At 44.0% G+C, this 14,433-nt stretch overlaps 1 protein-coding gene across 7 annotated transcripts in view; it reads left to right on the plus strand.

Moving 5' to 3' along the window:
• Window positions 1–339: 339 nt before the first annotated feature.
• Window positions 340–14,433, plus strand: part of LOC118516428 (tyrosine-protein kinase Drl-like) — a 78,697-nt gene continuing 64,603 nt past the window's right edge. Inside the window, exons 1-3 of one of the 7 annotated variants that reach the window (XM_036062302.1) lie at window positions 350–446; window positions 1,197–1,311; window positions 1,494–2,036. In XM_036062302.1, coding sequence (XP_035918195.1) covers window positions 1,859–2,036 — 178 coding nt within the window. In that variant the 5' untranslated portion in view covers window positions 350–446; window positions 1,197–1,311; window positions 1,494–1,858. Of the gene's footprint in view, window positions 590–900; window positions 993–1,196; window positions 1,312–1,354; window positions 1,376–1,493; window positions 2,037–14,433 lie in introns of those variants that run through there. The other 6 variants (XM_036062299.1, XM_036062301.1, XM_036062300.1 and 3 more) reach the window with 6 other exon arrangements.

Here is a 14,433-nt window from a genome sequence, read left to right on the forward strand (position 1 = left end):
GCAACTGATGTAAACACGAACAAACATTCGTTTGGGAAAATGGCATTTTATTACTTCGGAAACGGGCGGGAATCGAGAGCCGGCGTCGCGAAACTGGTCTAAAACTCACCAACAAACACCACCGAAGGGAGACGCCAAGTTGTTGAATCAACAAGTTTGCATCATCAACGCTCGTGCCTAGAGTGCTCGGCCAATGTTTGGGAATGCATTTTTTGCCTGTCCGCAGACAGAGGGGAAAGTAGCGTCGGGATTTTGTTGCGCTTGCGCAACCGAACGTTTGGGGGAATATCCTGGCTCGTGTCCTGGCTCGGCTCACCGTCGGAGTCGGAATGTTGTTTCGTGTCAGTTTCGAACGATACGCGAATAGGGAAGGTCACGGCACAGCTTTCCGTAAACAGCAAGGTGGCTAGGTGGATTTGTGTCCCAAGCAGAAGCAATCAGTGCCGGTAGGGGTTTCCTATGTGTCTGTGTGGGCCTTTTATATCAGCTTTCCAAATCGAATAGTGACAAATGAAGGTGTCAGTGCGGTAAAGCCACTGTCGATCGTTTAAAAGCGGCAATTGATTCGGGAAAACCAGATTCCGCACAGGTCGGTAGGGTTTAAAGTGCAATGTAGCGAAAAGGAACGCACCTTCCAAGAAAATCCTCTGAAGGATGTTTTCCTGTTACCCTGGCAACCGAATTCCAAAGTGGTGTTGAGCGAAAAAGGGATTAAGGTTATGCTTGGATGGTGCTTCAGGGTAGCTGCATCCCGTACCAGTATCCTGTCAGCGAGCTGCAATATCCATGTGAACCACATTTTTAATCAAATTACACGCAAATTAATCATACTCGTGTGCCTCGTGTGTGTGTGTGTTTGTCTGTGAGTCACAGCTTGTACGTGCATTAATATCTAATTGCGAACAAGCGAAAACAACCGATGAGCCGGCTCGTCCCAGTTGCCATAATGCCTTCAGGTGCCGTCTGTTGTCCACCGGAGTTGAAAGGGATGAGTGAGTGAAATAATTCATTACGTGAAATTCGGCCTGGATAAGCCCGGTCCGGATATCGGGCGGTTTGTCGCGAGCCAATGCACAGCTCTGCTACTTCCCTTACCCCCGCCCAGACAGTATCACGATTCCGGATTATGTGCTCGAATGAAATGATGGTAATTAAAATTTCAAAATTTTAATCCAATCGTGATGAATATTCATCAGCACTTCTGCAACAACAGGCCGACAGTGACAGTGCGCGTGAATTGCGAACGACGAATCGTCTAGCGTGTGGTGCGTTTCGGAATCGGAAATGGTCTCTGCTGGCCAATAAAGCCCGGTGAGGTTCCCTTGTGCACGAAAAGCCTCTGAAGAGGCGGCTCTCTAAGTGATCCCTTGTGTCGGTAATTAGTTGTGATGAGTGAAATTCTACCGAATGAAAAGAAGATAAATGTAGTGAAAGAATTGTGAAAATTTTAATGTTCATTGTGGCTATTTTTTTGTTTCATTTTTCCATCATAGCAATTCAGTTGTGTAAAGAGTGTTTACAGTAAATATTATTATGGTTCTCCGCTAGCAAGCAAGGAAATGTGTTCCTTACGTGGTTTACCACACTCGCTGTGACAAGTGTTTTGCTTCCCAGGATGAAAAGTGTGCTGTACCAATCCCATCCTACCCTGTAGCCCTTCGATAAAGCGGTGCATCGTCGTGTTCTTTTCTGAGGCGTGCTATACTACGACAGCTACTCACAGCCACCCCTATTGCTTCAATCTCTGTGCTATCTGATGCAGTCCGGGTTGCATCCTGCTGCCGGTGAAGCTCGTGGTAGCATGTGTGTAGTACGGTCGCCGTTGGTGTGAGAGTGCCTTTCTACGCTTTGTCGGACGATGGTGCTGCAGACAGGAACGATGTCCCTTCGGCAACCGCTGCGTAACGTCATCGGTACACCGTCATCCACCGTCTGGCGGTTGCTCCTGGTGACGGTTCTGCTCTGTGGATTACCCCGACCGGTTGCCGGCTACTTCGATCTGTTTCTCAACCACTCAGAAGTGATCAAGCTGATGGGTAAGTTTGGTTTTCTTTTTTTTTGATGGGCCAAATGCCGATTGTTGATTTGTTGTGCAGGGTTGTTCAGACGGAGCTAATAGGACGGTGGGTTGATGTGAATATTTAGGTTTATAGCTGGATTCGATTGTTACCGAGAACGTTCGTTGCTCATTTTAAAATGTCAGTATGACAAAGACCATCATTGTAAAGTGGAAAATTCTATGAAAATTTTCGGTATTAAATGAGGTTTTAAGAAGGAATTGCAATTAGTAGTTAGTGTTCAGTAAAGATCTCAAAATTGAACATTAATGAATGCTTTTTGTAATCAATTAAATTAAGAGTTTTTTAAAAATCCTTAAAATCTGGAGAATTTTCTCGATAAAAATGTGGATGATTTACAAAGACCCAGTTGATTTTATTGGCATGATTGACTAGATTTCAACTTTTCTCTTTTGTTAATTAAGTAAATAGTTATTGAAGAAATTTTATAAATTTTATATTCAATTAAAATTCTAAAAAAATTCACGATTATTAAAGTGTTTTTTTGTCTTAACTAGAATAATGCTCTAGGAGCCAACATCTCGGGAGATAAATTTTATGCTCACCTGCTTCCAAGGACAATATTTGAAACTTGCTATGCATTCGTTGTGCTTTGCTCAAACAACTCCTACAAATGTGTCGATTTCTTCAACTCAGTCTTGTAGTTGCAACAGTCAAGGATCATTCACACACAATACAGGATCATGACATTTTCATCTTTCGTTTCGTCCTTGGCTCTTGAATCTCCAGAGGTTTAGGATAGCCATTGCTGATTTGATTGATTGAAAATGGTCCCATATTTGGCGCCGTTACCTGTCCTCCTCATACTATTGAAGCTTAAGGAAAAATCAAGTTCAGGAAGCTGGATATAGCAGAAGGCTAGGCCTTTCAACGATTTAGTGCCTACGAAGGCGAAGACCTTCCAGCTGTTTGGATTTTGGTGGACATAAGATTTAGGTATTTTCCAGAGACATAAGCTGCCCTTAGTCACTCCTTTCAGAGTTTCAGTGACGGTCAGAAGTATAAGAAAATTGGTTAAAGTTTTTGTGAAACCGAACCGATTATCATGGATTAATCAAGAAATCAATCATGGGTGTCTTATTGTCATTCTCGTGAAACCATGGCCAAACCATACCATACAAGTAAGTAGGACTATTTATAGAATTTAAAATTGGAATAAAAGTTTTCTGTACGGATTTGGGCAACCCTTTTCTAAATTTTTCAACTGTACTTCATTATAACTTTGATTTTTATGGCAATATTTCATCTTTATTTTTTATGCTGTCCGGTGGCCGAGGGGACAGCGGCTCCAGTCTTCACAGGACTGGACCGAGGTTCAAATTCCATCTAGACCGCTTCTGCGTATGCAGGACTGACTATACAGCTATGGTTTCAGTCACACATCAAGTCACAGAAAGCCAGAAATGGTAGGCCGAGACCTCTTGAGGTTGTAATGTCAGAGATGAAGAGGAATGCTTAAAAGTAGTATCGAGAGCAATAGCTTCAAAATCGGAAAGGCCATCAATGTATATACATTTTATAAAACTAACTTAATTTTAAATTTTTTGAAAAACTGATAATATAAAGTGAGGAATAAAACGATTGTGGGAATTAGAATAATTATATAATCTTGCATGCATTTGAACTACAGGATTTAATATTACAATTTTCGAGCATGCATTTAAATTTCACGAATTAAACAGTAGACAATTAAGGATTAAGATTAGGACTACTCGACTGTTATACACTTACACGAACTACTCGAATTACATGTAAATCATTATGGACAAACGAATACACAGTTGCAAACCGACCAGCGATACGAGTGCACACAGTCTCACTTCAATCCTCAAAATATATCACAACCACCCCCTTTCGTGAACATTTTCACATTTGTTGGTCCTTCGAACCGGATTGTGATATACGGAGAGGAAGTTTCATTCTGCAACCAAGAGTGGAACTCGGTATACGGAAATTGTGCAAGTCATTACGTGACAAATTCGCCATCGCATTCGGCCCCGCGTCAAGGGCAACGGTCGGTTACACTCCACCATTTCGAATTTCGCGCCAACGAGTTGTTCGTTACCGTCGTGTGATATTTCGTGTGATATTTTCGAGAAGCAATGGATAAGAAAATCAAGGCAGTGCAGTTGAAGAAAAGGATTGCTGTGGAAAGCATTAAATCCATGGAGCGGTTCCAGACGGATTTCCAACCCAACGACGCCCAACAGATTCCGGAGGTGTTAGAGAATTTGGAATCGCATCAGGCAGGGTTCTTCGCCGCTATTTCTAAACTGGAGGAACTCGACGAAAGTGATGCAACAATCGAAGCGTGCATTATGGAGAGAATCCACTTCGAGGAACGTTGCAGGAAGCTGAAATCATTTTTACGTGCAAATCAACCCAAGGAAGAAGGAGCGGTCAACGATACGACAGGTTTGGCTTCGTCGACACTCGCTTTTGGTCGACCGCACGCACCAAACCTACGCTTACCCAAAATCGAGCTTCCAACGTTCGATGGAGATCATACGAAATGGCTGTCGTTCCGCGATCGCTTCCTTGCTATGATCGACGCTTCGCCTGAGCTTCCGTCCATCGCAAAACTGCAGTACTTACTTTCATCGCTAAAAGGAGAGGCTGCACTACCCTTCGAGCACACACCTCTAACGGAAGACAATTACGCAATCACATGGGCTGCTCTGCTTAAACGGTACGACAACTCGCGTCTACTAATCCGTGAGTATTATCGGAAAATGCACTATCTCCCCGGAGTGCATTCGGTGTGCGTGGATAAGCTTTCCCACTTGGTGGATGAATTCACGCGCTTCGTGAACGGATTAGTGAAGTTAAAGGAACCGGTAGATTCGTGGGATACACCGCTGTCGAATATGCTGCTTATGTAGTTAGATCGGGAAACGCTGTTGGCTTGGGAAAAGCATTCGGTACACTTCACGCGGGACAAATACAAGGATGTGATCGAGTTTGTTCAAGATCGGATCCAAATCTTGAAATCGACCAACACTTTCGTGATGGATCAAAGCGCTGGTGGTACCAAGGTGGCCGGCAACAGTCGGCAGCCAGTGCAACGACGGTTCATCGCGTATGCAGCTACTTCTCGCCCGGCTCCTGTTCCTTCGTCTGCCCTCATCCAACCGCCAAAGTGTCCACTGGAGTGTTCCGAAGGTCACACTTTGCGCAACTGCCCAGTGTTCACAGGTAAAGAAGTTCAGCAACGACGAGACATTGTTGCAACGAATCGACTGTGCTGGAATTGTTTGAGCAGCAATCATCAGGTGAGGGAGTGTAAATCGGAATTTTCGTGTCGCATATGTCGGGAGCGTCATCACAGCTTATTGCATCACACTCCACGCTACACTCCTCCCACAACGGTTACAATGTCTGCTCAAACGGATGACGACAATGTGTTCCTTGCAACGGCAAACATCCAAATCAAGGATGACTACGGCAACATCCACGAAGCAAGGGCTTTATTGGATTCGGGTTCCACATCGAATTTCATCGCGGAAGACCTAGCTCGAAGGCTGTTGACCAGTCGCAAAAGGGTCAACGTCGCTGTTTCGGGCATCGGCAATTCGGTACAGCTGGTCAAGGGTTCGATCGTCGCCACCGTTCACTCCAAGACACAACCCTTCTCAACGGAAATGGCGTTCCTGGTTCTGGACACGCCATGTACAAACATTCCTACTTCACCAACGGACATCTCTTCATGGGAAATGCCGGATGTGGCATTGGCGGACAGCACCTTTAATCATCCGGGGCAAGTCGATATCGTCATCGGAGGCGATACGTTCTGGGAGCTGCACACCGGTCGCAAGCGCTCTATTGGCAGAGGCAAGCCGTGGCTGATTGAAACCCGTTTCGGTTGGGTTGTCAGCGGCATCTCTCATCATATATCAGCCGGTCCGCGGCTGTGTCATCTTTCTGCACACGATGCCACATTGAAGGAGATCCTGCATCGATTCTGGGAGAGCGAAACCATAGCCGAGGATCCTGTGCTATCGGTCGAGGAGAATGCTTGCGAAAAGCATTTCGCTGCAACAACTGTTCGCACTACAAGTGGAAGGTATGTCGTTCGTTTGCCTTTTAACCCCAATCCTAATGTCGTTTTAGGAGAGTCGAAACAAATAGCTGATCGTAGATTGCGTAGTATGGAACGGCGGTTGAACAGTAATCCTACAATGAAAAAGGAGTATGCCAAATTCATGAGAGAATACGAACAGTTGGGGCATATGAAACGACTTACCAGTCCTGCAGATGATTCGATAGATCACTATTACCTTCCACACCATGCCGTTGTTAAAGAGTCGAGCACAACCACGAAGGTTCGCGTCGTGTTCGATGCATCGTGCAAAACGTCGAGTGGTTACTCGTTGAACGACAAACTCATGGTGGGACCAGTCGTTCAAGAAGATCTCCTATCGATCATCCTTCGGTTCCGTTCTCGTGCCATCGCATTGTCTGCCGACGTAGAGAAGATGTATCGGCAAATTTTACACAGTCCCGATGATTGTAGATATCTGCGCATCCGGTACAGAGAAGATCCTGCTGAACCCATCTCAACCTTTGAACTACAGACGGTTACGTACGGCACAGCATCAGCTCCTTTTCTAGCTACAAGGACCTTGAAACAAGCTGCTATTGACAACAAGGAAGAGTACCCGCTGGCAGTGAACGCTGTCCTAAACGACTTCTACGTTGATGATTTGTTAACGGGTACCGATGATATCTATGAAGCGATTGAAATGCAGAAGCAGATATCAGGCATGTTAAATTCAGCTGGTTTCACACTGAAGAAATGGGCTTCAAACCGCACCGAAGCATTGCAAACCGTGCCGTCTGAAGATGTAGCAGTTCAACTAACGCATGAATGGAAGGATTCGAAGCAGGTTTCCACGTTAGGTATCATGTGGGAACCAGCTGCTGACACTCTACGTTTTCGGATCGATATACCACCTACACCATCCCGCATGACAAAAAGGCTAGTTTTGTCATACATAGCTAAAATATTCGATCCCCTCGGGTTGCTGGGTCCAACGATCATCATCGCCAAAATGTTCATGCAGCAACTGTGGGCTCTAAAGCAGAACGGAAGATCGTGGGATTGGGACAGCGAGCTACCATCGCACCTACAGCAAGAATGGTTGAACTTCCACTCTACCTTATCCTCACTGCGCAACCTGAGAATACCACGGTACATAGCTCAACGCACGGCCACAAGTCTGCAAATACACATCTTTGCTGACGCATCACAACTAGCATACGGCGCTTGTTGTTACATCCGCGCTGAAGGCTTGGAAGGAGTCACCGTACAGCTGCTAACAGCCAAGTCGAAAGTCGTCGCATTATCTAACTCACACTCTATAGCTAGGTTGGAATTATGTGCAGCGCGATTGGCCACACTCCTACACGAGAAGGTGATTAATTCACTGAAGGTTTCTGCTACTACAATCTGTTGGACCGACTCAATGACTGTACTTCACTGGTTGAACTCCGTACCAAATCGCTGGAAGCCGTTCGTAGCCAACAGGGTGGCTAAAATCCAGCAAACTTCCGGCATACAGTGCTGGAAGCATGTTCCAGGCACCGACAATCCAGCAGACGACATCTCGCGTGGCTTAACACCAGAGAAACTATTGGCATGTGAACGCTGGTGGCACGGGCCACATTGGTTAGCACGCAACGCTGAAGATTGGCCACAAAACACTTCACCACCAAACGAGGCTGAGAGCGCAGAGGAGGAGAGGTTAACTTCACCACGGGTTGCAACAACATCTACAATCTGCGAATTTCGGAACAGGTTGTTTTCCCGAATTTCGGCTTACCACACACTGCAAAGGGTTGTTGCATACGGCTTGCGCTTTATTCATAACGCGAAGCTTCACAAGGGAAATACGGCACATTCAAAACACATACCACCTCTCACTACGGACGAACTCAAGGCGGCAGAACTCAAACTGTGTTACCTATCACAACGAGACACTTTCTTCGAGGAGATACAAGCCCTACAGAAGGGCAAAGAGATTCCAAAGAACTCCAAACTGAAGTGGATCTCACCCTTCATCGACATCGACGGGATCCTGCGCATCGGTGGCCGGCTCACTAACGCACAACTAACAGAAGCAGAAAAACACCCGGTCATCTTATCTTCAAAGCACCCACTTGCCGCACTACTAGCTGTTTCGATTCACTTGCAAAAGTTGCATGCTGCACCACAATTGCTGCTATCTACTCTGCGCCAAAGATTTTGGATTATTGGTGGTCGCAATTTGTGCAAATCCGTGTACCACACTTGCCACGCGTGTTTTAAGGTAAAACCAACACTCATCAAACAAACTATCGCCGATCTGCCAACATCACGCGTCACACCAACAAGGCCATTCTCGGTATGCGGAGTGGATTACTGCGGGCCAATCTACCTAAAACCAACCATCCGCAACAGAAGTCCGATCAAAGCATACATCGCTATTTTTGTATGTTTTTCAACACGAGCGGTACACATCGAACTGGTTGGCGATTTAACCTCAACAGCATTCATAAATGCACTTCGTCGTTTGGTTGCACGCCGCGGTCAAATCAGGGAACTTCACTCCGACAATGCAACCACATTCAAGGGAGCCGCGCACGAGCTGAATCGCATCTACAAGATGCTTAAATGCGACGAACACGATCGAGCTGCAATATTTGATTGGTGCGCGACGAATCAGATGAAGTGGAAATTCATCCCACCGAGAGCGCCGCATTTTGGAGGTTTATGGGAGGCAGCGGTGAAAGCAGCTAAAAAACACATCATTAGAACCATCGGCACTACAAGCATCACGCAGGAGAACATGCTTACCTTGCTTGCCCAGGTAGAGCAATGTTTAAATTCACGGCCAATAACACCTTTATCCGATGAGCCGTGTGATTTAGAACCACTGACACCGGGCCACTTCCTTGTCGGTGGCAATATGCAAGCGGTACCAGACATCGATTACACCAATACGCCGAGCAATCACCTGAAGGAATACCAATTGGTACAAAAACATCTCCAATCGATTTGGGCCCGATGGTATCCGGAGTATCTGCAACAGTTACAAGCCCGGGCCAAATATTGTTCCGGTAAAGCAGCCGTCCTACAACAAAATCAATTGGTGATTATTAAGGAAGACAATGTTCATCCTACCTCTTGGCCCATGGGGCGCATCGTTGCAGTACATCCAGGAAAGGACGGGGTAGTTCGCGTTGTTACACTGCGCACTGCTTCAGGGAAGCATATCGTCCGCGCAGCTAATCGTCTAGCTGTTCTACCAAATCCAGACCCGCTAAGTCATCTTGAAACCACGGAAACCACATGCACTGATTAATGCGCACTTGTAAACCACGCTACATTGTTTACATTCACAAGTGTCAATCACGGATCAAGATAAACAAACACACGCCCACACGCACCCACATATACACACACACACATGATAACAGGCAGATAGGAGATAAGCATTGCGTCAGGAGTACACGATTAGTTTTGAATTCACATTTGCATGAAATTTAAAGAAGTTCCTTCTTTGGTGGCCGGGAATGTGGGAATTAGAATAATTATATAATCTTGCATGCATTTGAACTACAGGATTTAATATTACAATTTTCGAGCATGCATTTAAATTTCACGAATTAAACAGTAGACAATTAAGGATTAAGATTAGGACTACTCGACTGTTATACACTTACACGAACTACTCGAATTACATGTAAATCATTATGGACAAACGAATACACAGTTGCAAACCGACCAGCGATACGAGTGCACACAGTCTCACTTCAATCCTCAAAATATATCACAACCACCCCCTTTCGTGAACATTTTCACAACGATCATTCGTGTTTTGTCACTGTCAACGATTACAAACCTCCTCAGAGCGTTAGAATTCAACCAAAGCTCTGCCTATTTCCATCCAAACAACAAGTAAACATATACAAAAACACATCATCTCCCACAACAATTACCGCCATTTTGCTCGGGTCAGATAGTAACAGTTAACCTCCCCACATTAATCCTGCGACCCTTTTGCCCTCCCCGGTAGGCTGAGCGTAAGCGTTTCGATGAAACAATCAGCAAAAGTTGTGGTGAGTTGTGGCATGTGGCCTCTTGCCATGACCGCAGAAAATAAATCTTTACTACCTCGCCCGGGTGAACCCCACCTTCATCCCCATTTGCTCCGCAACTAAATGGAAATCAATCAAGCAAACGTACAACCATTTTCATAACTTTGATTTCCTTTCACCCCCTGGACGGCCAGGACGGTTGTGAAAGGTCCACCGAAAGATGAAAGGGAAATTAATGTTAAAGGGATGGAATTTAACGAACGGTCAGTTGCTTAGTTTGTTGAATGCAACGGGGCGAACGCGAACCGTCCTTTAGTTCCCTGGAGATAAGGAAAAAGGGTGTAGGACACATTTCCTGCCCATCGGGCGAGGCCGGTAACCCTTTAACCCTCGGATCGCTCTTTAAAGGCATTATCCGCACGGTCGGTGCGACCTATCGTCGCTGGACATGAAAACAAGGAAACGATAAATCTTGTTTTTTGGGGGGTGAATTGAGTTGTTTACTTTTGTTCGGAATGTTTTGAATGGGAAGACATGATGGAATGTTTTGAGCTGATGTGATTTTTTGTATGGCTTATTATAAGTGTTTTTTACTTAAAAATAGCTTGAAATTGATTAACTTTGTTTAGGTTATCTTTGTTAAATTAATCCTAAGGAGAGAGCACTTTGTCAAAGCATCAGGTACTTTATATGCTGCTTACATCCCTGACCTCAAACGATCGGAGATAAGCAATGCTTAATTCTTACCCCCAGTTATTTTCAATCAAGTCCGGGGCTAAACCAAGAAGTATATTTAGACCGTTCGTTTGCCTTCACTGCGCAAAGATTATCAATCTACAATTTCAGATTCCGGAGAAACCCTTCCGAAACAACACCAAACACTCACTGACCGGCCGCTGTCGGTAATCCTTGCCTACCGAGAATAGCAAAAAGGGACACTTGCCTGGAAATTTAACTTCACACTTAATAACTCGTTACGGGTGAGGAATTATTTATGGCTCCGGACGCAAATGAATCGTTGCTGAATAAATTATGCCTAATCAATATTCATCAGCCCATCCCAGCGCCGGTCGCCGTTGGCCGATCGGTACGCACGCCATCTGAACCGATTCCCATCATTATCGACAGCACTGTAAAAGCTCAGTGACCACACAAACACACGCACATACACGCAACCTTTATCTCGCGACTGTCCGACTAACGATGCTAATAGTCCTTACCACAAACACATTTTGCCGACGAGACCAAATTAAGCATTCAAACACAAAAATCGGTTTTCCCGTATCGAGCGACCATCGAGCGGGGAGTATCCTGGCCGGGGACACTTAATGTATACCGCGGGCGACCACAGGATAACGTCGCATTTACGGATCGAGGGAAAAAAGAAAGGCGGATGCTAAGTGAGGACCGGGCTTTTCGTGTTGCTGCGTAATGGCTAGAAAAACGTAAATTTGGGGTTTTGTTTAGTTTTTCGGATAAATGGTTGAGGTTTGGTTGGACCTAGTGTTAGATTTAAACCTGGAACTTTAAATAGCCATTACTCACAGACCTGAATATTTAGTGAGATTTTTAAATTTCCTGTCTCTATTTTTGTCTGAGGCACTAGCTAGACCCTTCAATAGATTTGAAGTTTTTTAGTGCTTCATCTTGCTTCTTCTAGGCTGTAAATACCCTATATTAGGAGCAAGGCATAGGGCAAGATGTGTGGATCTAATATTGGATTTAACAGATCATTGCTAATTTGAGATGACAGTGGTGCGTTCAGATAGTTGATTGCAATATCGATAGGGATAGATGATATTAAAGAAGAATTATAATTTAAAGGGTAAATAAAAGATAAATTTTGCTTTTTTTACAAGACGATTCCGTCAGGGTTGTATTCAAACAGGCAGAAGCGAAAGCAATTTAGGGCCAAAATCGATATTTATTCTCGTAACGAGGAAGCTCCATAGAGGATCCACCTTTCTGTGAAAGTATTTTCAAACGATTGTTATGATCAATGTTAAACTTACACTTTAGATGCCTTAAGCAGCCGTGTCATCACTTACTAGCTTAAAAATGCAAAAATTATAACCCTTGGTGAAGGCATGGGAAGGTTTCGGTTGGTTATTTACCTGCCAAATATCCCTCAAGGTCATCTAATGTCCAAGGGCCAAGGCGAGGTTCAAAGGTTAGTAAAACCACATTAGTACTTTTTATTGAGGCGGTCCGGTAGACGAGGCGACAGCGGCACTGGTTTTCACACGACAAGACCGAGGTTCAAATCCCATCCAGGCCGCGTCCCTGTACGCTAGGCTGAACACACTTTGCTACGAGTAAAATCAAGATACAGAAAGCCAGAAATTACTGGCCGAGACCTTTCAAGGTTGTAGCGACAAGGAAGAAAAAAAAGGAATACTTCTTTTTAGTCAAATGAACTACAAAGCTCTGGAGGACCTAGGCGTCACTGTGGTTTAAGATGCTGGATCCGTAATAAATTCAAGAGTTCACTTCAGGAAAAGTCATGGGTGTTTTTTTTAGAAATTCGCTGCACAAATTTATACCAAATCTCTGAAACCTCGATACTCAAACCTTTTGATCCACGATAGTAAAGCATTAAGATAGATGGATAGGCATCTACTTCTACCCCAAGACCTGTCTAAAACGGATAGACAATAAAACTACGTCGTCTAAATAAGTCTAGTGATCCATTAAATGGCCGGCAGGATCTAGTAGGTCATTAAGTCAAGATGAACATATTTTTTGGTGTACTTTGAACAGAAGATTGGCTCACTTTGAACAATAAGAGTACAACGGGGCAGTTATTTTGTTCCGAATCTTTATCTGGATTGTTACTTGGAGTCTGAATAGTGAATCATTATCTTTGCAAGAATTATAATTAACAATGCAACAGGCTAGTCATATATTGCTAATAAACAGATTAATTCCATAATACTTAGCTTTCAAAGCAACTTATTAAATGCTCAAGACATCAGCTTTTGACTTTTTTAGCGGAAGGACTAAGCAGGAGACAGTAGTCACTATGATAAACAAGATATTCTGGTGTTCTACCTCACCACAGTCATATTGGAAACTCTGCTTATCAATTGAACTAGCCGACTTGCCTCAGGTGATTCTATTTGTGTGTTTGTAGCAAGACCATCTTACAGATATAGACAAGTGTTATATACTTGAATTATATAAAGAAAATCATACGTTTGTTTTAAATTTACAAGACACAAAATTAAAGTATGTCATTAAAATTCTTTTCTAAATCTTAATTGATTTAAATTTATTATGGAATTTATTTCACATGCAAACACAGTCACTTGTAGACCTTCAAAGGAAATTTTAAAAGCTTTTTCAAGAAATCCTCTACTCGTGAAGTGCTTCAACGTTGCCATCTATCGCAATAATGGCTATGCCATTCTCACGCGCAGAAAGACTGTTTCCACGACAGTGGTAACGATTTGTTGATAATTTTATCGCACCTCTGCCATTCCCCAACAATGAACAGGTGTTTTGTGATACAATCTCGCTAACGACTGTTGGGAAATGGTATAAATGGTTTCCTTAAGCTCCGTTTGCGAACCCAAATTGAAATGCTAGGTGGGTGGAAAGAAGTTCATTTCAAAGGTGATAACGAGTACGACAATAACATTGTCAAACCATTTAATAGGGGAGGGAGCAAGAATAAAACATTGCGCGAACAATTTACTTTCGCTTTTCCTTCATTACTGTTGCGTTTTGCTGCTGTAAATGATTCGACCATTAATTTGATTGGTTTGCTTTCTAAGCAAATATCGCACACGAACCCGCTATCACGAAATCTGAAATGTGATGTGACTAATGGATATGTTTTTCCCAGCTAAAACGTTAGTTCATGTGCTGGTGGATCGTAAATAAATCCGGAAAACACTGCCCGCATTGAAATGGCTGTATTAAAACGGCCTCATACGTTTAGCAGTCGGGAGTTGTTATCGAAGGCCCTAGTCGAAAGTCTCAATTTTCTTAAAAGCCCTTCTTAAACCCATCGAATTGGTATCGATTTGCTCGAGTAACAACCACGCATCGTCGTCGTCGTCGTCATGTGTGTAACTAGCGTAAACACTTTCATATTTTATGGCAATTTGTCAGGACGGATCGTGCCGACAAGTGATGCGTGAGCTGTAAACACAAATCGCCACCAGTAAATGTGTGTGTTGCTGCGTTACGGTGGTAGCAGATCTGTAAAATGGCCTCCGGTTAGGCCCTCTGTTACGATTATGCCACTGCAGTGGCTTGCCATGGTGACGGT

The sequence above is a fragment of the Anopheles stephensi genome, unplaced genomic scaffold (genome assembly GCF_013141755.1).
Source record: "Anopheles stephensi strain Indian unplaced genomic scaffold, UCI_ANSTEP_V1.0 ucontig291, whole genome shotgun sequence".
Taxonomy (NCBI): domain Eukaryota; kingdom Metazoa; phylum Arthropoda; class Insecta; order Diptera; family Culicidae; genus Anopheles; species Anopheles stephensi.